Here is a 22,922-nt window from a genome sequence, read left to right as displayed (position 1 = left end):
TCATCCCAAACATGACATTTTAATTCGCTTTTATTTGAATTCTAACAACATCTAAAACAAACCTGAAACCAGACCCGTTCCCCGAGTTTAAAACATCCGTCCTCCGGCTCACTAATTAAAGTGTCACCGGCGACATGTGACTGCACAGGAACTTGTCTGCTTTGATTCCGGCCTTCAGCTATAAACATTTCCACGCTGCACAAACCGCCGTCGCACATAGCTGAAATAAATGGCACTTCATCACACGGCCGCTGTTATTGATGAGATTTGTCGGGGGGTGGGGAAAAAAAAGCATCCTGGATTGTTTCACATAAGCAGCAGAGAGGGACCTATAACCTGCTGCAACACATAATCCCTCCATTTCACTCCAGCTACTTCCTGACCTTCACTTCTCCCTGACGGATGCTGTACCTGGCATTTTTCTCCTCAGACGTCCTGGATTAATGTGAGCTAACAGGTTTTTTGTTCTTAAGCAGTGATTCTTTTATCGCGAAATGGCTGCTGCATCGATTTTTGAATCCTGAACCTGTAGCGATGGTTCGATTCGGGCCAGAGCAGGGAGGAGGGTCCCTGGTTTACTGGGGCCCATCAGGGACCACACAGCTGCTCTGTAGTAATTGCATGTGCAGGGGAGCGTGGAGCGAGAGGAGCAGCAGGAGGTAACAGGAGAGTAACCCTGCTGTGCGACCGGTCCGTCACAGGTGTGTCGCTGCAGTAACGTAAAAAAGCATTTGCATCAACACTTGGAAGGTTTTCTCGCTCTCTGTCATCTCATTCCCACTCCTGATGTCATCTCCCCGCTGACCGTCCTGCTTTCTCTCTCCCTCTGTCACTGCTGGCTTTCAGATTAAGAGTTTGAACAGGGATCTGCCTCCACTTAGTGGCGACGTTGTGCAACAGCAACCGACAGACATTGTTTCTCTGTGACTGGCTTGTTAAGACAGGAATGAAGGATCAGCGCTGTTTAATCTTTGTTTCCACGATATTATAGAGGTCATTATTTTATTGTATTGATCAGATGTGTCATAAGAGGCACAGGATGACGTTTAATAACAAAATAGTGCATCAAATGTGTTAATCCACCGCTGAAAATAGTTCCAAAGATATACACATCCTCCTCTTTAAAGGGACAGTTCACCCCAAATCAAAAAGACATCATTTTCCTCTCACCTGAAGTGTTATTTACTATCTACATCTTGTTTTATGTTTTCTAAAAATGATTCATTTGTGACATGTTTATTTGAAGGGTTACATCTTCAGAAGGAATAAATAGATAAATGGACTCGGGTTGGAAAGCTGCAGACGTCAGGAGGTGCTGAGAAACAGACATATTGTTGGTTTCTGTCTGGTGATTTGTTAAAAATAAAAATAAAAACCTGCAGAATATCATCGGCCTTATCTTTTTCTTTTTTTCCCAGTTAAAGCTTTTTATTTCTTACGAATGTTTGCACCAAAAGTCAGAGGGCAAAGAAAAAACAGACGACATTAACAGTGAATATATGATCACAATGAGTATTAAGGCCGCTGTGAATAAATTTAGAATAAAATCTAAATATTTAATGCAAATAAATATTATATTTGAGTAGAAAGCTTAAAAATTACAAGAACACGTGGTACCATTTTTGATTCTTGTCACAAACAAAGGAGCCACTCCTGATAAGATGTTAATACCTCAGCCATTTATTTCTTAAACATAAGAAAGAAGGGACTTCTCCAAGGTAAGAAAAATAACATTGCAATTTAAAATCAAGTGCACTTCAACAATGTCTCATTCTGTAAGGGAGCGGTCCCTTCCTGCTGCGTGAAGTGAGATACACTAAACTCAAAAAACAATCTAAGGAATCGATCGTTACTGTAAGGCTTCGGGTGGGGTGCTGTGTCGTTGCTGTTGTGATGGCGGTGACCGATATACAAGTTGGATGTACCCACGAAAAAAAAAAAAAACACAAGCCGATCAAACATCACTACGACGTCTGTGCACGAACAGAAATGTAACTGTGAGACGAGAGGAGACTGTGTCGTGGACTCCAGGAGGAGTCAGGCAGTGGGCTCATTTGTGCTCAAACTCCTGCTTTAACAGAATGGAGGCAAGAAGAAGAAGAAGAAGAAGAGGAGGATGACAGCTCTGGTGGAGGCACCTCACCTGGGCCAAACAGTATTTGTAAGTGATTTCCGGTGTTTGTTTGAGCGCGCTCGAGAGGACCAGATGGATGGAGTCGAGTGCATCATGGACACATCAGCCAGATGAGTTTCCATGATGTCAGACATCAGCTGTCAGTCACAGAGGGTTTGAACAGCTCAGGTTGTTGCCAGCTTCGGTGCAGATGTCTGAGATGCGCCGCATGGGAGTAAGAAATTTGGACGAAAAGTCAAATTGATGCAGTTTTTCTGTGATAAAACACTACCAGGCTCTCTGTGAGCGGTTTAACGATCCTCCTCTCCACTCTGGTTTTTCAACAAGCACTGTGGATGAATTACAATCACCGTCTGTTCCAGGCCTGACGTCCAAAAACAACACGGGGTGATGACTGACTGTGTTCGGATTCACGGTGGAGTCGGAGAAGTAACTTTTTAGTTTCCTACTGTACCAAAAAAATTTAAAAAATCACCTTCTTTATTAGCAAAGCAAAAAGAAATTAAAGGAACAGTTCACCCAAAAGTGGAAACTCAGTCATTATCTGCTCATGTGTGAAGTTTCAGTCCACAAAACATTTCTGGAGCTTCCATACTGCAGTTGTTTACATACTTACCTGTATAATACGTGTGTTACCGGAGGATGCCACTAGAGAGCACACGTTAGCTTGTTGTTCCACTGTTGTCCCTGCTGCTGCTGACGAGCTGACTGACTCCTGACCCGGTCACGTCCCCACGCTGCTCCTACTGTTCATGTGCATATTACATCTTGCGTATACTAAGCATTTATTTCTCAGGATGTGCACATCCGATGCTCCAAACGGACGCAGGATACGTAAGCCAGCCCTCATGTGTACACTAATGCGTTAAAAACAAGCATATCTTCAGCCTGACGGGAAGTGGCCACAGAGGGCTCAAAATGTCTGTGAGGGAGACTTCATGCACTTGAAGATTTGACAGTAGGACAGCCCTAAACTGGACTAGAACGCGCCTCAAAGTTTGGACCTGGGATTAAGTCGATGTTTGTGCCAAATTTGAAGACATTCCCTTGTTTCTGAGACGTCACAGTGACCTTTTGATCACTACAGGAGTGGATGTTGGTGCCAAATTTGAGTAAATTCCCTCAAAGCGTTCTTGAGAAATTTCTTTCAAAAGAATGGGATGGACGGACGGACGGACAACCAGAAACCCTGCAGCCTCTGTTGAAAAACATAAAATGGCTCCATACAGCTTGTTGGGCGTAATCGAACTGTGCCCAACTCGGGAAATGGGAACATCCGAGGAGCGTGTGAATGCAGCACGAGTCTCTGGACGCCCACGTGATCCCAAACTGATTTGAAGATGTCGTTGACATGTGGTCAAGTTTGTGCACCCACTTCTGACAGTGTGTGAGCTAACGCTTCTAGCTTAGCAGCTAAAGTGAAGATTTCTGCTAAAAAAGGGTGAAAACAACATCTCTCTACATCAATTTGAGGCTTCTGGAGACTCGGATTATAACGGACAATTTGTATGGAGCCATTTTCTGTCATTTTTCCTTTAGTCTTCATCTGCTGCAACACGGTTTTGCTATGAAGCTCCAGAAATTATTTGTGGACCACGACTTTCCATCGTCTGATGACTGAATTTTTCATTTTTGGGTGTCCTTTTCCTTTAACCTATAATCAACTTGTAATTGGACAAATTCAAATACAAAAAAAAAAATCAACTCAACATCATTAAGAGAAAAAGAAGTCATAAACAATGTTTCGTTTGCAATTTCAACTCACAAGATCCAATAATATCAAACAATGTCCTATCTATATATAGTAGGCCAGTTAAGACAGTAAAATGCAGCAATTCACAATTGCCATAGTGCGTGTTACATACTCAGGATATATAACAATATACATTAATGGCATTTCACATTTGACATTCTCGATAATACATAATGTACCTGGAGTATAACCCACAAAATGATGCTGGTACCTTGTTGAACGACATCACAGGGAAGAGAAAACAACTGGACTTGTGGTTGGATTGTAACCGTTTCTGATGTCATGAGCTATAAACAGCAGGTGGCAGTGTTCATCTGTTACTCGATGCATAAAAGAGCGTGAAGCAGCAGTGTAGCCATCATAGAAGCTTTTCTTCTGTTGCATCGGTTGAACAATTTGGTCGTGTAAATATCGGCTATAAAAACGTGACTTCTACCATGGCTAGCCCGGCTGCCTCAGAGCGTTTACCGGCGCCTAAAAAACTGTCGATGATTTGAGTCGATAAGCAGGTCGGTGTAGGCAGTTGATGCTATAAAGTACGTACCCTCATCCTGGAACGGTTTGAAGAATTTAAACCCCAATAATTCCCAAATTTTAAGAAGATAAACTGGATGTAAAACTCAACGAGAAACACTGAGTTGTTGCTTTTTTGTGTGTATTCAGAAGGAGGGCAGTATTGTGGAGCAGATGTGAGTGAAACCCCAGTCCATTTGAATGAAAAGAAAGCCAATTATGGATGTTTAGAAACTAGGCTTGTGTACACCACAGTATTGTAGCTCACTTGGCACAGACATCTTGGTGTTTTAATGTGTTGTGTTCGGGAACAGAGGAAGTGGTTTCTCTCTGTTTGTTGTGTGGTTTGGGGTTCGTGATGAGGCGCCGTGACACATGCGCTAAAGTCAGACTTGAAAATAAGATCTCAGATTTGAAACGCCTGCGCTTGATTTCACACATCTTGCGAACACCGGCAAAGTGTTTCTCTTACAGATCTGAGACATTTTCAAGTGTGTGAGATGAGCGGCGTGGACAGGAACAACCTGTGTGCGAACCAGAGTCAGTGCGACGTCCCGCAGGACGGACTCCTGTTCTCCAAGTCTGAGACAGTTTGCCCTCGTTTCTAACTCCCCGTGATAATACTCCCTTCTTCTCCGACAGCAGCGCTTGACATTTCAATGCATGTTTTGAGATTTTATTTAAAGATTGGACCTGATGAGATCAGATCACTGTGTAAACACACGGCCTGAAAGTGTCTGATTTATTTCAGTTTGAGTCTGCAGGACTTTTTCTCACACATTTGGCTGGACTGCCTCCAAGTAAAGCGGACACTTCAGTACAATATAGGGGAGCAACTAATTTATGACACAAGATACGATATATCAAATCTTTTGGACAACAATACAATATTTACTGATATCACAATAGGATTTTTCGATTTCATCAGCTACGCTTTTCTGCTTTTGGCTATAAACGAAAAAACTGCAAGTAAATAACAATAAGTAAGTGCAGTAAAGTTTGTTTTCAAAAAAAAACAAACCTTTATTTCAAAATAAAGGCGTATCTAAAAGTTGATAATATGGATCGTTACCAGCCAGGACAAGCACGATGATTACGGCACGGCAAGATGACGGATCCGAAGTAGCGTAATCATGATCAGACCTCAACTTTATGTAAAGGTGTGACGCACCAGGCTTGCAGAAATCAAATATGATTAAAGATTCTGCTAATGCATTGCCGATTTCTCACCTCAAATGTTTTCAGAAACATTACAGTGACTCGACCGCAGGGCTGGAAAGAGACGCACCGAAACCACGCAACCAACTCGCAGTGCACGTCGAACACCAGCTGGAGCGTTACATGGTCAGGCAGCCCGTTTGTACCAAAACAACTATTTCCTCTCTCATTCCTCTTTAAAACATTTTCAGCAAACCAACACTGTGCTGTTTTTGTCGTTTGGTGCCACTTGTCAGTTGTTACGATTGAAAAAAAAAGCTCTTCTTAGGCTTAAAATAAGTCTGTATTAGATTAAAAGCAACATAAAAAAAATAACTCCCCTTCGTGGTAAATCTGCAGCCTGCTAAAGCTGAATGTTTGTGAGCTCTGAGTCGGCGTCGTGGTGCGTTTCGCAGCTGAAAACATCGCATTGAAATGTAAAGTACAGCTGGAGAATCACTTCGTTCTCATCCAGAAAGAAAAACAGAAAACTCCTGTCGAGAAAAAAAAGACCCGTGAATGTTTTCGAAGCAGCAAAATGTGATGGGATGAGTCGAACGTGTGCAGGATAATCCTTATCCATCTTATTCTGCCACCTGCATCCTGCTGTGTATGAATAAATAAGCATTACCATGGCAACTGAAACTGTCAGAAAACACTATAAAACACGATGGTTACATGCCTCAGCGTCCCGGCTAAGCTCGGAAAAAACCCTTTTTGCACAATTGTGATCGGAAACATCACAATCGCACACGTTACTTTACATGTACATCACATGTGAGCATGAGTGTACATGTAATCAGCCGCGAACACAAAGAATGGAGGAGCATATACAAATATAACATGATATATAAAGGACTTAAGACATACTGACGATACCTACACGTTATAGACACATTGCTCGTACATTCATATATGTCAACACTTAAATATGTATATACAGTATACATGTATATATTCATATGTATACAGATATATCAAAGGAGGAATAAATAGTGCCATTAATGAGGTGAGACAACCTAGTTTCTGCTCTCCTCTCTGCTGAGACGACTCAGTACCCCCCCTGGACTCGTGCTAACATGCTCCAGGCCGAGTATTCAGTCAGACGCTCCCTCGTTCTCGCCCTTTCCCCGGGAACTCGTCTCGAGGAGTGACCTGCTGCAGGTTTTAAAAACACTCCCGCCGCTCGTCGCTTCCTGGCACTAGGGTCTAAGTTTACAGTATTATGCCCAGTAATATCTCTCGAAATGTATTGTTGAACTACTGTCGCCTATATGTGACAACTACAGCCTGGATACTCATATTTAGATGTGGTTACATTCTATATATCTGATGGGGTATTGACATATATTGCAATGCTTTAGTACATACAACCAAAGAAAGGCTTTGTGATTCGTGGTGTGTGCATAAAGTCAGGCATAATAAACTACTGTATGACACACACACACACACACACACACAGACACACACACTCGGGAGTGAGACAGTGACATGTTGTGTATGGACCTCTGACAAACTGTGTTGATGAAACAGTGGAACTGGATACGGGCCGTGGATAACGGCTGTGTCAGGGAATTGGCAGTGGACAACTCTCTGGCGTGATGACTGGAACGTTCTGTGTGAAGTGGGTGGCATCCTGTGACAGTTACAACGACGGGCCTCTAGTTTGAAGGCGGTAAACAGGGGAAAAAAATCAGCTTTTAACACCATCGTGCTACAACTGATGATGGTGTGTTAATGTGGGTGTGCTATGAATGTTCTGTTAAGAGTGTTAACTAATGTCACAGCAGTCAAAATTGTCTGATTCCAGCTTCTTACACGTGAATATTTTCTGGTTTCTTTCCTCTCTGTGACAGTAAACTGAAAACCTCCAGGTTGTTGACAAACCAAGATATTTGAGAATATCACAGAAACACAACGCTTTTCACCATTTTCTGACATTTTATAAACCAAACAACTAATCTATTAATCAAGAAAATAAAAGACAGACTAATAGACAATGAAAACAATCATTTAGTTGCAGCCCTAAAGCGTGTCTGGAGTGTCTGGAAGTACAAATAATGTATGCCTGCACAGAGAGTTGGGATTATGTAGCAGTAAAAGTCAGAAAGTAACTTTCAGGAGCCTTTTAGATGCTCATAGATCGCTCGTCCATGTAGCCAGTCACATAGCTCAGCTGCAAAGGGCTGCTACTAATAATTTTCATTATCGAGTCATCCGACGAATATTTCTTTGATTCATTGTTTCATCCACAAAATCCGAAAATTATGAAAACTTCCTGTTAGCCCTAAGCTAACCGAAGGCTAACAGACACTTACGTTGATTCATTCAACCCTCAGTGTAAAAGACAAAGATATTCAATTTATCTTATCTTTCAAAAAGGATGCACCGTCCCATCGTCTTGTTTGTGGTGCTCAACCGAAGTCATTTATTCCAGCGGTTGAATAAGCAGGTAAAAAGGCAGCACACGCACAAATCTTCAGGACACAGTCGACTAACGAACGTGCCAACGCTATGAAATGCTACTATTTGGGCCACTAAGATGAAACGTGAGCGTGTTTGTTGACATGGTCAGAAACAATTGATGAAATTGTTGTTAGTCGACTTTGTCCTGAAGTTGTGTGTGTGTGCTGCCTTTTTACATTTGGGTATTTAACAGTTGGAATTAGAGCCTGAGCGAAAAATCAGTCCGTCAATATTATCGGCTGATATTTGCCTCTTACAGATATTAATTTATCGTCATATATGACAAAGAAGAGCATCAAATCGTCACATTTAAGAAGCTGTGATTAATGGTTGTTGACATGCTGTGAGTCCGTTCATCCTACCAGAGATTTTCTTATAGTCCTTATAGGAATTATACGTACAGGTCACAAACTACATAAAAATTACCAACTAAGCTCTGGAAAGGTGTTCACTGCCAGAATAACATTGGCCTCAAACACACAAACTGAACCAGCAGATTGTGTTTAAACTTGGTAAAGCTATCCAGATAATAACTGTCATGCAGTCCTGTTCTACTCAACTCCTGCTACCTTCTTAGAAAATCAAATGAATACCACTCTTATTAGTTAAAAATGTAGGAGAGACCTTTTCTTGTGTTTCAATGTGATGTGCATTCTGTTTGAGCTCAATGACAAACTAATTTACCGTCATGTTTAGCTCTAACGAACATCCATCACATCAGCTAAATATGGCCGCTACATGAACGCATGCAGCTCGTTATTTTTAATTAGCTCGACCTTTGCTGCCTTTGTGTTTCAGTGCTCTGTGTCAACGACTGATTTACAAATTTTTGATGCCACCGCTGTCAAACTGGAGGCCGGAGAGTCGAGGATGCCGACTGAAATGCTACATAGAGCTACAGCTTGCATCGAGAGTGTGAATCGTTTGTGTTTGTGCATTAAATACAGGTTTGAGAGGGGAAACGAAACTCTGAGGGGCTTTTTTTCTGTTTTCATGGAATGTTTGGGATTCACATCTCACTTCTTGTGTAACACAACCGACTCGTTTCGTCCGTATCGTGTGTGGCCATCGACTTTTTCAACATCTCAGATTACTCCTGCTGACATTTCCCGGCAGTGGAAAACTATGGAATGATTGTGCTATAATCTTGTAGGACTATTTAAGGAAGTCGTAAAAATCGGGGCGACGTTTTCACCGTCTCAACTTTGTGGGAATTGAAGGAATGCTTTAAGTAGCTCAGCTCAAAAACGCTAGAAATGTAGAGCTTTCGGGTGCTCGCAGTGAGACGTCTGCTCATCTGTGTGGTGTAGATAAAAAAGGGGGGGATGAGGGGTTTGTTTGTATTCAGTATCTGAGCTCACGCTGACAAGATGTCCCCTTACAGAGCAGCAGTGACAGATTAGAAAAGAAAACTATGTGTGTGAGATTGTGTGTGTGTGCATGAGGGATAGTTATCTACACAGATAAATGCATGTGTGTTTTCAGAATACCCCTGGCGTGTCAGATGGGTGCTGGTTTGGTCGGGGTGGGGGTCAGTCTCCGAGAGCAGCTGAAGCCTGTGAAAGGCATGATGGGAGGAGACGGGGCAGAGGGTCTCTTCGTGTTCTCATTTGGTCTTTAGTTTGCCCAGCTCCCCGTTCAGCTTGCCCTCCTTCGCCAGCTTCTCGTTAAGTTGGCACAGCTGGCGAAGGAAGTTGTCGTTGGGGCCGATTTCTCTCTTATGCCTCACGGTGGCCACCGCCAGCCGGGCATCCATTCTGTGGCGCAGCATGAGGTAAGCGACAACCATGGTGGGGGAGCGGCTGTAGCCTTCTCTGCAGTGGACGTACACCTTCCCTGGAGGAGACAGACAGAGATATAGGACAAAAAGATGAGAGGAGAAAAAAACATCTGCACAGAGAACAGTCTTATCATAAGTCATTTTAAAGGATGAGGCTGGCAGCATCTATGTCAACAAATCAAAAACCAACGATTCTCACTTTCCTCCCTGAGCCTCTTTAGAAACAGCCCACAAATAAAAAATAATAATTTGAAGTGAAGGTCAAATACTTTCCTAAAACAGCTGGGCACTGTAGTTTTAAGCATCCATAACTCAAACAGAAGTTAATTGGGAATTTCTTAGGGATTATTTTCTGCTGTGGATGAACACACATTTAGTGCTCTAGTGAGCATTTACAGCAGCAGGATGGCATTCAAGTGAAAATAATCCTCTGTGGCCATTTTCAGCTCAGTGTTTCTTGTAGGTTTTGACACCAATGGAGCTGGATGATATATCAAGTTCTGGATTCACCAAAGACAGATTGTGTATCAAGGATAATGTGGAGGGATTTTAGTTTTACTCTGTAGACTGTGGTTGAAGAAGAAAGAAAAAAGGAGCAGAGGAAGAAAAATGAGGTGAGAAAGAAGAGACAAATTAACAAAAGAAAACAAAGAAGAGTACGAGTGCTCGGGGAACATATGCTGCGACCAAAGGTGCCGAGCGAAGCATCTTCGGTGCCAGAAGATGCAAATACAAGACCTGACCTCTGCTGCAGACTCGGCAAAGTCAATCATCTTCACTGCAGCCGCGTCCCACAGCGAACACACGCGCTGCACACAATCTGTGCAGTCTGCGTGTGAGTGGACAGAATACATAAATGTTCTCTGTGCTGCATCTCTACATGCACAAATCACAACTTGTTTGTGCTCCGAGATTGTGTCTTACTATCAATCTGACTCACACTTTCATTACTGACAAGCCGAAAACCCCCGCGAGGAATCTGACTTCCTTCACAGAGCAGCTGATGTGCTGGCTCAGGTCAGATCTGCAGAGTCTGCAGTTTATGTGAAACCCAACACCTCCGTCTCCCGGTACTACCCCTCACATCTCTCTCCTCTCCTCTGTTGTATAATCTCCTCGTCTGTGCTCCACCCAGAACAGTGTGCTGCCAATAAAATTACCTCTTCAATACCCAATCACCCTGCCTGCCACAGATCAATGTTGATTCTTCTGTATCCTCTTGTTAGACACGCAGATCTCTGGCTCACTCCATCACTCACTCACCAGCAGAGCCGACGACTCTCATTCAAAACTCGAATTTTGTAAAAACATGGAGGAAAAATAATTCAATTTAAAGTTGAGCTGCACCTCGTCGCCCGGGGCGACTCCTCCTGTGATCTGAGGTCCCGCTCCAGACAAACTCTGGGGCCCACTGGCTCCACTTTGAAAAATGGCAATTTGAAATTGAGATTTCAAAGAGGCTGTGTCGAGCCGGAGAGAACTGCAGGGTCAGGTGATAACTCTCTGTGGGTTTAAGACCCGAGACCTTTCACCTTTAACACATTGATCCACTGTTAATATGAAAAATATTGATTAGCGCGGGGTGCTGGTAATTTGGTTGATGGTTTCCACTTATAATACCCAGATTAAAGTACGCAGCGTGAGCGGGAAAACATGACCACTTACTGTCCATACACCAACCCTACGTCTTCATTATGGCCGACTCACAGGAACGATGCATCACTGCAGTTACTCATTAAAATCCCAGACCTACGACCTTTTCAGAGCTCGCAGCTCAGGGTCGCAAAATGTCAAAGACAAAGTGGCACACAGCACAATGTCAAACTACAGCAGCAGCAGCCAGCGGGAGGAGGAGAGACATTTTCTCCTGTTTCTGCGTCTCCATCCTCCCTCCCTCTCCTCCACAGTCCTTACAGAACTCCTCACTCCAGATTTACCACAGTGTTGGTGCACCATCGTCAAACCGCCTGGGAATTAAGAGGCTTTTCTGTGTCAAAGATGACAATAAATCCAAGGTATAAAATACAAATTAAACACATCCCTCACGACTAAATTTAGTTGCAGCTTTGGGAGAGCTGGGGATAGATCTTTTTGGGCAGAGGAGGGCTGAGGCCTCCTGGGATTGATCGTTTCATCGATATAAATATTCTACTTTCCAGCACACGCTATAAAAACAGCAAACCTGACCCAGCAGGTGAATCAAACGGCTAATTTAAGACTTAACTCTCTGCTGATTTCTGCGTTTTGACCGGTCGTCATACATCATTTAATTGCACTGATCGTTACCAAAGTCCAGAAGTGTCATATGCTACAGGTGTGTTATGGAGGGAACATTTTGACAATGATGACGTCCAGGGACATGATCTGATAATGGAATATGGAGCAGGGCTCAGGAGTGTGTCAGATTTAGCCTGAGATGCTCGGGGCCGTCATGATTATCTCCCCCGTCTTCACTTTAAGATCCGCGGCGATGAGGCGCGTTGAGATCGACTCATTAAAAGACGCCTCAAATCTTGTATCCTTTGTTAGACGAGCAGCGAGAGGAGCTTGTTTTCATGTCTCAACTCGCGGAGACAAATTACTTTCAAGCGGCAGCTACTGAAGTGAGAAAGACACTGTGTTCAGCTTTGATCTCTTCCATCTTTGAGGGGCTTTTGTTACGACATAAACTCTCAATTCTCTCTGGGTTTCAGGTGCATTTCCACATACTGATAACGAGTGATATTAAATTGTCTGCCAATTCCTGAAAGCAGAAATTTTTCATGGTAATTGTGGCTGTGTTGATGCTTATATTATTGCTGTAACACCATCATCAGTCTACGTTCCAACAGTGAAGTGACAGTCACACTGTAAGAGTAGTTTGTGAAGACACCGTTCACACCGATACCAAAGCCAGTACCTGGAATATGGTGCCAGTACCCAATGGGACCTTTTTTTGGTACTTTACTCTCTTTGTAATAAAACAATGTGATATAAGTTGTCAAAAATAAGTTCGCGAAATCAGAAAAACAAAAACAAAAAATGACTCGAACAATGTCCTAATAAATGTGACGTGTGCAGCATTTATTATTTGTATACAGATGCAACATTTGTATTGCGATTTCATGAAATTCGGTATATCGTTACATCCCTGCTCGATAAAGATAGAAGAAGTCAATGCCTCACCTAAGTTTTCACAGAGCATGAAGGGTTTAACTCTCCATGAACGAGCATGGTGCCGGCTGCAGGCGTGCTAACACCAGCTGCTGCTGCAGGGGATCTAGCTTTCAGGCGAACACAGTCCACTCTTGAGCTGTGAGATATATGTTATGTTTGACCATGTTTTGAATACTCCGACTAAGGCCTTATTCCGGAAATAGCATTTTCCGATTAAGACATGTTGGACAGTTTGCAAGGCCGGGGTAGAGAGGCATGCTCAAAATAAAAGCCCACATTTCTAGTCTGAGAGAGAAACACAGCCACTTGTTGTTTGGGAACCACCACCACAGGGGTTGTGTCTGTCCTCAAATGTTTCTTGGTAATTGTTTGTTGGTTTGGTTTCTATCACACATATTCATGCACATAGTAGAACAAGTTGCAAACTGGTGCAGAGGACAAAGTTCACAGGAAGCATGTTGTGGGAAAGAGGAACAAACCTGGTTAACCACTTCCTGAAACTAAACCTGTTTGTGACATTTGCAAATGTTTGAGAACACCAGAGAGACATGGAACTGCCACCACAACAACCTTTTCAAGAAGGAAGCTGTGGTTGTGGGTATTCACAACTGCATGTAAACAGGAATGTTATTATATTATTATTATTTAAATGATATTGTACATCTCTACCTCAGAGATTGTCAAAAATCTTCACGTTTTTTAAAAATAACTCACCTTTCCCATTATTGTGTGCTAGGGCCTTGTCGATAAAATCTGCCCCCTCCTCAAAGAAGGCACTGAGGTTGAACTGCTCGGTGTCATTGGCCTGGATACCGTGGTACGTGATGCCCGTGCCGGCGTAGAAATCCACACTGGTGTTGACGTGCATGAAGGAGGTGCCCTCCGCCACGTTGAGGACGTGCGTCACTCCGAGTTTCTGCAGGCGCATTGTATTCTGGGCTACGAACCTGAAAAAGGTGGGATGAGATTCAGGATCAGAGGGAAAACAGTAATTTAATCTCTTTAGAGAGTTGCTGATGTGTGTGACAAGTCTGCTGCATCCAAACAAAGCTTGAACACGAGTAAAAGCTTTTAGTGTGCCTCTGTTGATGGTGAAATAAAACTTTGTCCTCTCACAACACAAAATGATGAGTGTACAGCAGCAGAACAAGACATCTAAGACAAATCACGGCACTAATAATAACGCCTGACAGATACAGCAAAGCAGCGCGTCAGCACAATTTATTTTAGAGTGATATTTTGTAGGTTGCATCCTGCACGACAACTCTGCATACGTTTTAGTGAACGCTGCTGGCACCATCACAGCATCCCTCGATACACAGCCGAGTACTGTATGTCTGCTGGGAGGTGTAGAGAGCACTTCAGCATGTTGGTGCTTTAAAACGGTACTCAAATATGTCTTTTCACACATATTACAACAAACTGTGTAGTGCTTAAAGTCTGCAAGTAACAACTTATTCATCGATAATTTAGCCGTGATTGTAAAAAGGTGCATCACAACTATCCACAACCAAATCTTACAGGCCACACAGGTGTTTACACTTAATCTGGTTGATTAAAACTCTATCTTTAATAACGATATCAATAAAAATGGACTCTAAACACATGTTTTTCTAAGGAAATATACAGCAAATTGCAAAGAAATGTCCATTTTGTGATCTCAAAATACCCCTGAATACCCAAAAACTCATTATAGTTCTCCATTTCCTTATTCAAACTAACTTTGAGCATATAAAATAGTCAAAAAACATCTACCTTAAAGTAATGCCACAGTATCCACTGAGTTAAACGGGCGTTTCTTTCTTCTACACATCCCCCTCAAGAGGTCCATGAAGATATAATCATGTGGAAGACCTTGACTGGCCTGCACAGAGCCCTGACCCCGAAACCTCATCCATCACCTTTGGGATGAACGCCAACCGTAAGCCGACCTAAATGGGCCAATATCAGTGTTCTCATGCTCTTGTGGCTGAACGGGTCCCTGCAGCCAGGTTCTGATAGAAAGGCTGTTATAGCAGCAGACTTATGCCAAAAGGTTGTGCAATGACTTGTTCAACAATCACACATACTGTACAGGTGTCATACTTCTAACAAAACATGTTCATCTCCAGCCAGGAAAGGGAGTAAATAAGATTTTATCGGAGATCTCAATAAAAATGCTCATGTTAGGTTGATCTTTGTGAATTGCATATCTTCACCTCCATCTCCATCTACTCAAACAATAAATCTGCAACTGTTTTTAATGACTACAATCCTGCACATTAGTCCTACACAGAGCAAACAAACCCTCACAGCTAACAAACCATAACAAAAGGCACACAGAGCTGTTGGCTGCTCCGGGCCTGCCTGGCTCGACGCCCGTGTCCACTGCTACGATCCAACCTGGCCGAAGGCACCGGGCATTGATTCTAGATAAAACGCCGCTTTTGTGTATGTTATATTAAAGTTTTATGGAACAGTTAGTGTCACTAATTAGCTGTACAGAATTTATGTTTGAACAACAGAAACTGCAGCGTACTGTTGCTCTGCAGCGAGTAGAGGCGGACGAATCATGACTTCAGACCGACTTCTTTTCTCCAGCGTGTTACATCTTTCACTATTGAATGCACTAAAAACAGCAGTGTCAAATGTTTTCTGATCCTTTACTTTAACTGGCAACCCTTTCTGCTTGAATAACTACCAACTGCACAATGTCACGGCTGTAGAAAAATGGCACAAACCCTCGACTAATGACGGCATAAAAGAAGTTTTCCGTAACGGTGGAACAGCTGGAATCACTGTAGAAACTCTACACTGCAAAAGAAAAAGAAACTGCTGATGGAGGAGGCAGAGAAGACGAAGAGGGAGAGTGATAGAAACAGAGATTCACTGGATGGAGATGCACTCGTGTCGTGTCAGAGTCTGTTCCCTCACTGATATGCGTTTCACTTACCTTTCTACGAGATCAGCGAGTAACAAAACCTGCCTACTTATTAATACAACCAGCTGTTTCACTCTGCCTTTTCACAGCACTGAGATCAGGGTTTCTCCGACAAACTGGGATTCTTACAGTGTTTTGTTTTTTTCTTGCTCTGGGCAGTAGCCAGGCTGTTAGTGGTAGCCATGTTGCTAATGATGTCATGCAACAGCAGCGCCAACAGTAATACCACAGGGAACAGTCGGGGGTGTGTCTGCTTCAAGGAAAAGCACCAACACCACTTCGTCCACAACCAGTCTGTCCATCATTTTCTCGATTAATCGATTTATTTGTTTGGTCAGTGTTTCCAAAAAGCCCATGATGACGTCCTCAAATGTCTTGTTTTGTCCACAACCCAAAAGATATTCAATTTACTGTCATAATTAAGGAAAGAAACCAGAAAATATTCACGTTTAAGAAGCTGAAATCAGAGAAATGTGGCTTATTTAAAAAAAATAAATCATAAAAGATGCAGAATTTGGAATTAAACTTAAGCTGTCATTACGAGTATGATGCCAAAGTTTTGGTAAGATAAGAATATTCTGAAGTCTAAAAGTTAACATTATCTAGCCTATATTTGCTTTACTTTTATTCAGACCCACGATTCATAAATCTTCATGTGAAATGCTCCCCCTGACAGCGCTGTGTGCTTACAGTCAATATGAGGCTGTCGAGGCGAGGCTAGGTGACCCTGGACGGCTCCCTAGAGGTGGTGGCTGCAAAGCCCCTTCTGCAAGAACTAATAAAAAACCCTGCCTGTCACCATTTTGCTTTACAGCCATAAGAGGAGGGATGAAGCCGGCCATCTGCTTGTTTGTCAGCTGTAGGGCACAGACTCCTTCAGATGGGAGGACTCGAATTATTCACCTTCTAATTCACAATCTGTTTGTGTATATTTAGATGTGCATTAATGATTGAGGACATGCTTACAGTAACTGCTTACATGTACAGTTGGAGCACTTGAATGCAGCATGTGCATCAGAGTATGAGGAAGCAGAAGTGACTGTACTGACGCTGTTCACATTTACTGTACTACCACGATGCAGAGGCACACTGAGGTCGAACTGAGTTTGCAGTCAGTGGCTCTCTTCCTCTTTACCTGGCCGGTCCCAGCCTCCTCACCCTGGGATCTGCAGTCCCACAACATCCATTATTAAAGACCGGCTTCACAAAGAGCCAAAGTGTTCCTCAAAGCAAACAACCACACCTTAAGTGTGTCCCTGAGCTGCTGCACACGGTGGTTTCAGAGTGCTGACTACGACTGTTCTGGAAACTGTGAAAGAGTTTGAGTTCGGAAAATACAGTCGTAATCCGTTTAGGGCTGATGGGAACATTTCACTGACGAGTTCATCAGAGTGCTGGAGGCTATTGACATGTCCTACAGATAATCAGTTTTAAAACTATACGGCATTGTTTGAGTAGTGCTGGCTCCTCATTTTTTTCCCCTTCAATCTCTTATTCTCAGATGTCTGTTTTCTATTTGTCTCATTTGGATAGTTTATTGCTTCGTCCCTATAGGACTGGTAGTTGTCTTTAAGGAGACTATACCTATGTACCAGCACTGGGTGATATTGGATGAAATCCTGTCAAGGTTCACGATATTTTATATTGTTTTATAGTCTAATTAATATATTAATAACTGCAACCAAGCGACCTTGTTGGCATGTTTCTTCAGTTACTGGTGAGACAGGAAGTACAATCCAGGAAGTCCAGTTTGAGTAACAGATCGATGAATTGGAAATTTTTGTACAATGTCAAAAAGTTATTTTTAATTTACTATTCGAATGTGTTTTTGTTTTGTGGGTTTTTTTGATTGACATTAGCTACGTAGATAACCTAACGCTACGTTTACAGAAGGTTGACTATACAGCTAACATTAACAAGATGGCGTCCTCAAATGTCTTGCTTTGTCCACAACCAAATGACACTCATAGAGGAAATATTCACATTCTTCTCACACCCTATAATAAATGTCAGCAAACACCAGCAATTACGAGAATACTCTGACTGGTCCTTGAACTATAATGTATCTTCATTGAACGATCCTATATTTAATTTTGAAACACATGCGCTCAACTATAGATTGATGCCTAAAATAGGTCATGGGCTCAATTCCCCATGGGATCACATGATAATGAATATCTTCAAGGACAAAGCTATTTTTTTTTCACATGAAGTTGCATCGAACGTGAGCGGCAACCTGTACAATATATATACTAGGGTGGGGTGATTGGACGACTATATCGGAGATATGCGGTTGATTTTATTTTATTTATTGTTTAATCAGCTTTCGCAGGTTGCTTGGCTAATGGTGGACAGCTGGGAAATTGTTATAAATCGCAGAACCCTAATGTATCCCGAGCAGTCGGTGCATTTTCTGGATCTTATTATGTCGACCGAGTACACAATTTGAGTTTTAACAGGGTCCAAGCAGCAGGAAACATCAGCAGAAAGTCTTAGTGGGTCCCAGTGGTGGAATTAGAGGACAAGGTGCTTTCTTTCAACAACAATCGATACCACCTCGCCCGGCCTGAGCTATCTGTAACATCACACTGCATCCTTTGTTTGTACAGTCTATGATGTACTTTAATGGTAAAACAGTTGATTAATTAACCCCCAGACTCTGTTCCTCATAATCAGTGGATATAATTCCTTCATCAGAATTCAAAATCTCTTCTTTGGTTGAAATCATAAAGCTGGGAGCACATTAGAGTCTCTTTAGAGCCGACGGCGTCGTCTGATCAGCCCGAGCTCAGAGTGCCAGCACTTTGTTTGGAGACTTGGCCGGGCAGATTGGCATATTCAGATTGATTTTGTTGTAGCACTGAGGTACAGTAATGTGCTTGTATCCCGTCCTGCTCACCCTCCTCCACCACTCTCCTGGCAGTGGCTGGAGCCAAGTGATGGACTGCACAGAGACACTACGTTTCTCAGGGGCATCCCTGAATCGCCTCTCCGCCATGAATCCATAAAAGTGAGATTAAGAGCTGCTCTCTGAAAGCTTATATTACATTACAGCACAGCGAAATATAGTTGAAATTACATTTCCAGTAACTGTTTTATCTTTACTGGATGTTCTTATGAATTTGACACTTGAAACCTGAAAATGATTTTTCATATTTGTGGGATATTTTAGATTTAATTGCTAGAAACCAGAAACCTTCCACTTTGCTGGGTGACAACATTAAATTCACTGTTGTATTTGTGATCTGACAAGTGGCTCATCTCTCATTGTTTACATGTTGCCTCAAATACTCATTGTGCCACAGTTTGTTTTAATTATATGAACTAAGACACAAGCAATAGTATAAGCCTGTTTAACAACAGACACCGATACCAGTTTATCAAATAACAAATTGGCTAAAATATGCCAAACTGCTTTATACATCTGTTAAAATCAAAACCCAGTCTAAAAGAAATATAGACTAAAGCTATAAGAGATCGTTGTCCAGGCCGAGGCAGATATTAGCATTATCGCATATTATCGCTGATACACTGGTATCACAGCCGGTCAATACATAGAAAAGCAGATATAAACAGTGTTGCCATTACACAGTTTGTCCACCAGAGAGCCCTGACAAGTAGCCTCAGGTCTTTATAAGATATTATTGAATATCACAATATTTACCTTCAGCTGCTTCAGATATTTGAGGCTTTTCTGTTATGTTTGCAATTCATTCTTTGCACTAAAGTTCTAATTTTAAACTTATTTAATATTATTTTGTCATTTATTAGTTTTGTATGTTTGCTGGAATGGTGGAGGCGATAGTATTGTCTATGTCGATATTTGGGCAGGATGATATTGTGGTATAAAATTTTGGATATCCGACTCATAATTAAAAATAAAGCAAACGGATCCCTTGGAAGATTGTTTGCTTATGTTTTGTGTTTATCTAACATGCAATCCACTAATATACTGTATCGTTATCACGTTTTTTATATTCACAAATATCGGTATCAGTACTAAACTATCATTAAAAAGTATTAAGGTTTGAAATACAGCCCTCAAGACAACTTTTCATTATCAACTCATTTTTTTAGATACTGTGAAGAACATACAATAATACAATCTAAGTGAGGACTGTTGTGTATTTGTTCCTCTCTTTGTCCAGCACACACAACACAACACATCTCGTACACGATCTGTACACGTGTGTGCAGGAAGTACCAGCAACTGGTTTTACTGGAACAGCGAGCTGTAAATTCCTGAAGAGTCGGCATGTTCATTACAAAGCCGATAGCATCCAGTCGGCCAACCACCGTGGATTTATGGTTCGGCCTCCGCCATGTTTAATATACATACACATTATATATACTGTATGTGTTTGTGTGCTCAGCACCTTTCACCACTACAGCAGGTACAGGTGGTGTGTCGGTGTTAGCACACAGCATGTCGGCTAAAACAAACAACTGTTTTCATATGTAAATCTGTACATTGTTAATATTTATTATCTTTTTTTTTTAAGGTTTTTAATTGTTTTTATTTACATTGAAAACGGAAGCAACAAAAACTAACCAAAAGAAACCTGATCGCACATGTTAATACACACAACACACCTGTAGCTCGACTAGCACTGTCTTAGTGACGGTCATTTGATTTTACCAACTGTATAGATGCAAAATGCATTTTCATTTGGATTAATTATCTTCATAGATGTTTAGATTAATCGCCAAATATTTTGATAATTGGTTTGCGTAATTATTAAAGAAATAAAGTCAAAATTTTGTTTGCAGCTTCTCAAATGTGAATATTTTCATGTTTCTTTTCTCCTCTCTGACAGTAAACTGAATATCTTTGTGTTGTGGACTAAATGAGACATTTGAGGACGTTATCTTCAGCTTTGGGAAACACTGATCAACATTTATCACATCACATCTCATCTGAAGGAAATTTCTCAAGACAAGAAAAGTGCTGTTTGTCATAAAGACAGTAAAATACCATCTAGTTTTGTGTAAAACAGCTCAGTGAACTACATCACCACCAACATGGCCGCCACCTGGGCAAAGAAAAAGTATTAAAAAAAGTGCGCTTATGTGAAAGGGCTTTCTCGGTTTCAAAAATCATCCTTAAAATTAACAAACATGTGTAAATGATGGCACAATTCAAATGTGATCACTACCATACATGTTTTTTCCAAAATAAGGTCCCATGGTGGTCCAACAGACTCTCTTTTATCGGCAGACACAGACCTGCGGCGGATATATTTTCGCTTGTTTGTCAAAGCACTCTGTAAACTGTTTTAAAAAAATGTTATATAAACCATGTATAGATGAAATGTGTCACATTATTCTGGGGGACCAAAAATATTCACAAAAAACAATATAAAAAAATTCAGAAATGTCAGAGAATAAACAATCAAGTGAAACTACACTAATTCTGAGTAATGTAAATAAAGTTTATATCATTATTATCATTATATATGTGTTGCCTGGGCTGCGAAACCTCATCTTTTTCTGATTAGAGATTATAATGCAGAGAAAGATGCTCAAGTTTACTGTCAATAAAGTATATTTCTGATTAACTTCATTAAATGTCTTTGCCACAAGAATTTACAACCACATCTGAGGAATTACTGGAAGAATAATGTGTATAATGGCTGATATATCTGCTCGTTATTATGTCCAATGCAATGAATCTGTCTCCTAAAGGTGATTAACGCTTAAAAACACAGTTCACCTCTCCACCTCTGTGTTCCCACCACATCATCTTCACACTCACGACTCCTGAATTCACGTGCTGCTCTTTGTTCTGCGGCAGCCTGTTGTTTTCCTTCTGTTTTATGAATGGAAATAAGCCTCCGTCAGCCTGTCATGCTGTCTCCCCGCGGCCCAGCTGGACGCGATGGGAGCGGCTCGATGGAGACGTGATTACACGGCGGTGATACTAATGATGGAGGGATTCATGGAGCTCTTTGTGCGCGTCCTTCACCGCTCAGCCCGGCCGTGTTTACTGAGCTATAAATGGAGGAAAAATAATCGATCCTGCCTTCAGAAATGCTGTTATTGATAAGGTGTGCTGTTACACAATATCCACCTGTCTGCCTGCTGTGAGTCACAGGCGTGTAATGTCGAGGACGACAACACAATTTGTTGACAACAACAGGCTGTCGCTGTCTCCGTGATGAGAGCGGAGACACCTACATAACAAGCCCGCCCTGCGGTGCGTGCTGGCCGGCATGCGACACTGTTGTCATTGTGGCGTCTGGTCGGTTGGATGATGATGAAGAAGAAGAAGAAGAAGAGGGAGCGTCTTTAAGAAGAAAAAAAACAAAACAACAAAAACAACCTGTCCTAACTGAGAAAGAGAGAAAGCGGTGAATGACTCACGCGTTGCCGATGTATATCCTGGGGAAGACCTCGTTGAAGTGCTGTGTCGGGAGGCTGTAGAAGCCGCTGCCGTTGGACAGGAGCTCGTTGAGTTGCTGGATGTTCACCTCGCCGCCGCCGCCGCCGCCGGGAGCCGCCGGGACATCAGCCGGTGGTTGCTGCTGTTGTTTAGCCGGACTCAGGTGCTTCTTCATGGCTCTCTCTTCTCCCAGACTACCGTTAGATGACCGCCGGCTCCACACTCAGCCTCCTCCCGCCGTTCAGCTGCATCTTACCTTCGCACGTGAGTCGTGCGCGCGCTGTCTTGTAGTCTACGAGGTGTCTGATGAGGCGCGAGCTCCGCTTTTACCACCAACGGCAAGTGCGCGAGACGTTTGAAATGTAGTTCCGGTCCGCACTTTCAAAATAAGATGGCTAACTAGATAGAGTAGATATAGTATTTATTGTACTTCAAAGGGTATTTAGGGTAATTAATTGTACAATAAAAGCGTGTTTACAGGTCTTGTGGAGTACTGTACTACTGCTGATGTGAAATAAAAGTAGTATAAAGCGTTTTGTGGCTCCACACATAAATTACCTCCAATGATGTCACTCATTGGCTAAGTTGCATTGTGGGTAATGTTATTCTACTCTACTTCCA

General features: G+C 42.1%; 1 protein-coding gene across 1 annotated transcript; it reads right to left on the bottom strand.

Moving 5' to 3' along the window:
• Positions 1-1,657: 1,657 nt before the first annotated feature.
• dusp3a (dual specificity phosphatase 3a) lies at positions 1,658-22,638 on the bottom strand. The gene is made up of 3 exons (XM_084342195.1): positions 22,283-22,638; positions 13,714-13,946; positions 1,658-9,899 (listed from the first exon to the last, which is right to left on the bottom strand). The coding sequence occupies exons 1-3, from the start codon at positions 22,474-22,476 to the stop codon at positions 9,670-9,672; spliced, it is 657 nt and encodes a 218-aa protein (XP_084198321.1). The 5' UTR covers positions 22,477-22,638; the 3' UTR covers positions 1,658-9,669.
• Positions 22,639-22,922: the final 284 nt, after the last annotated feature.

The sequence above is a fragment of the Pagrus pagrus genome (genome assembly GCF_965226575.1).
Source record: "Pagrus pagrus genome assembly, chromosome: 21".
Classification (NCBI taxonomy): domain Eukaryota; kingdom Metazoa; phylum Chordata; class Actinopteri; order Spariformes; family Sparidae; genus Pagrus; species Pagrus pagrus.
This window is presented reverse-complemented; position numbering and strand designations above follow the sequence as displayed.

Excerpts from the sequence above, each read along its gene's own strand:
- dusp3a (XM_084342195.1), bottom strand. The coding sequence starts at position 22,476 with ATGAAGAAGCACCTGAGTCCGGCTAAACAACAGCAGCAACCACCGGCT. Across the intron at positions 13,947-22,282 it reads AGGATATACATCGGCAACGC|GTTCGTAGCCCAGAATACAA; the intron begins GTGAGTCATTCA and ends CACCTTTTTCAG. Across the intron at positions 9,900-13,713 it reads AGCACACAATAATGGGAAAG|GGAAGGTGTACGTCCACTGC; the intron begins GTGAGTTATTTT and ends TGTCTCCTCCAG.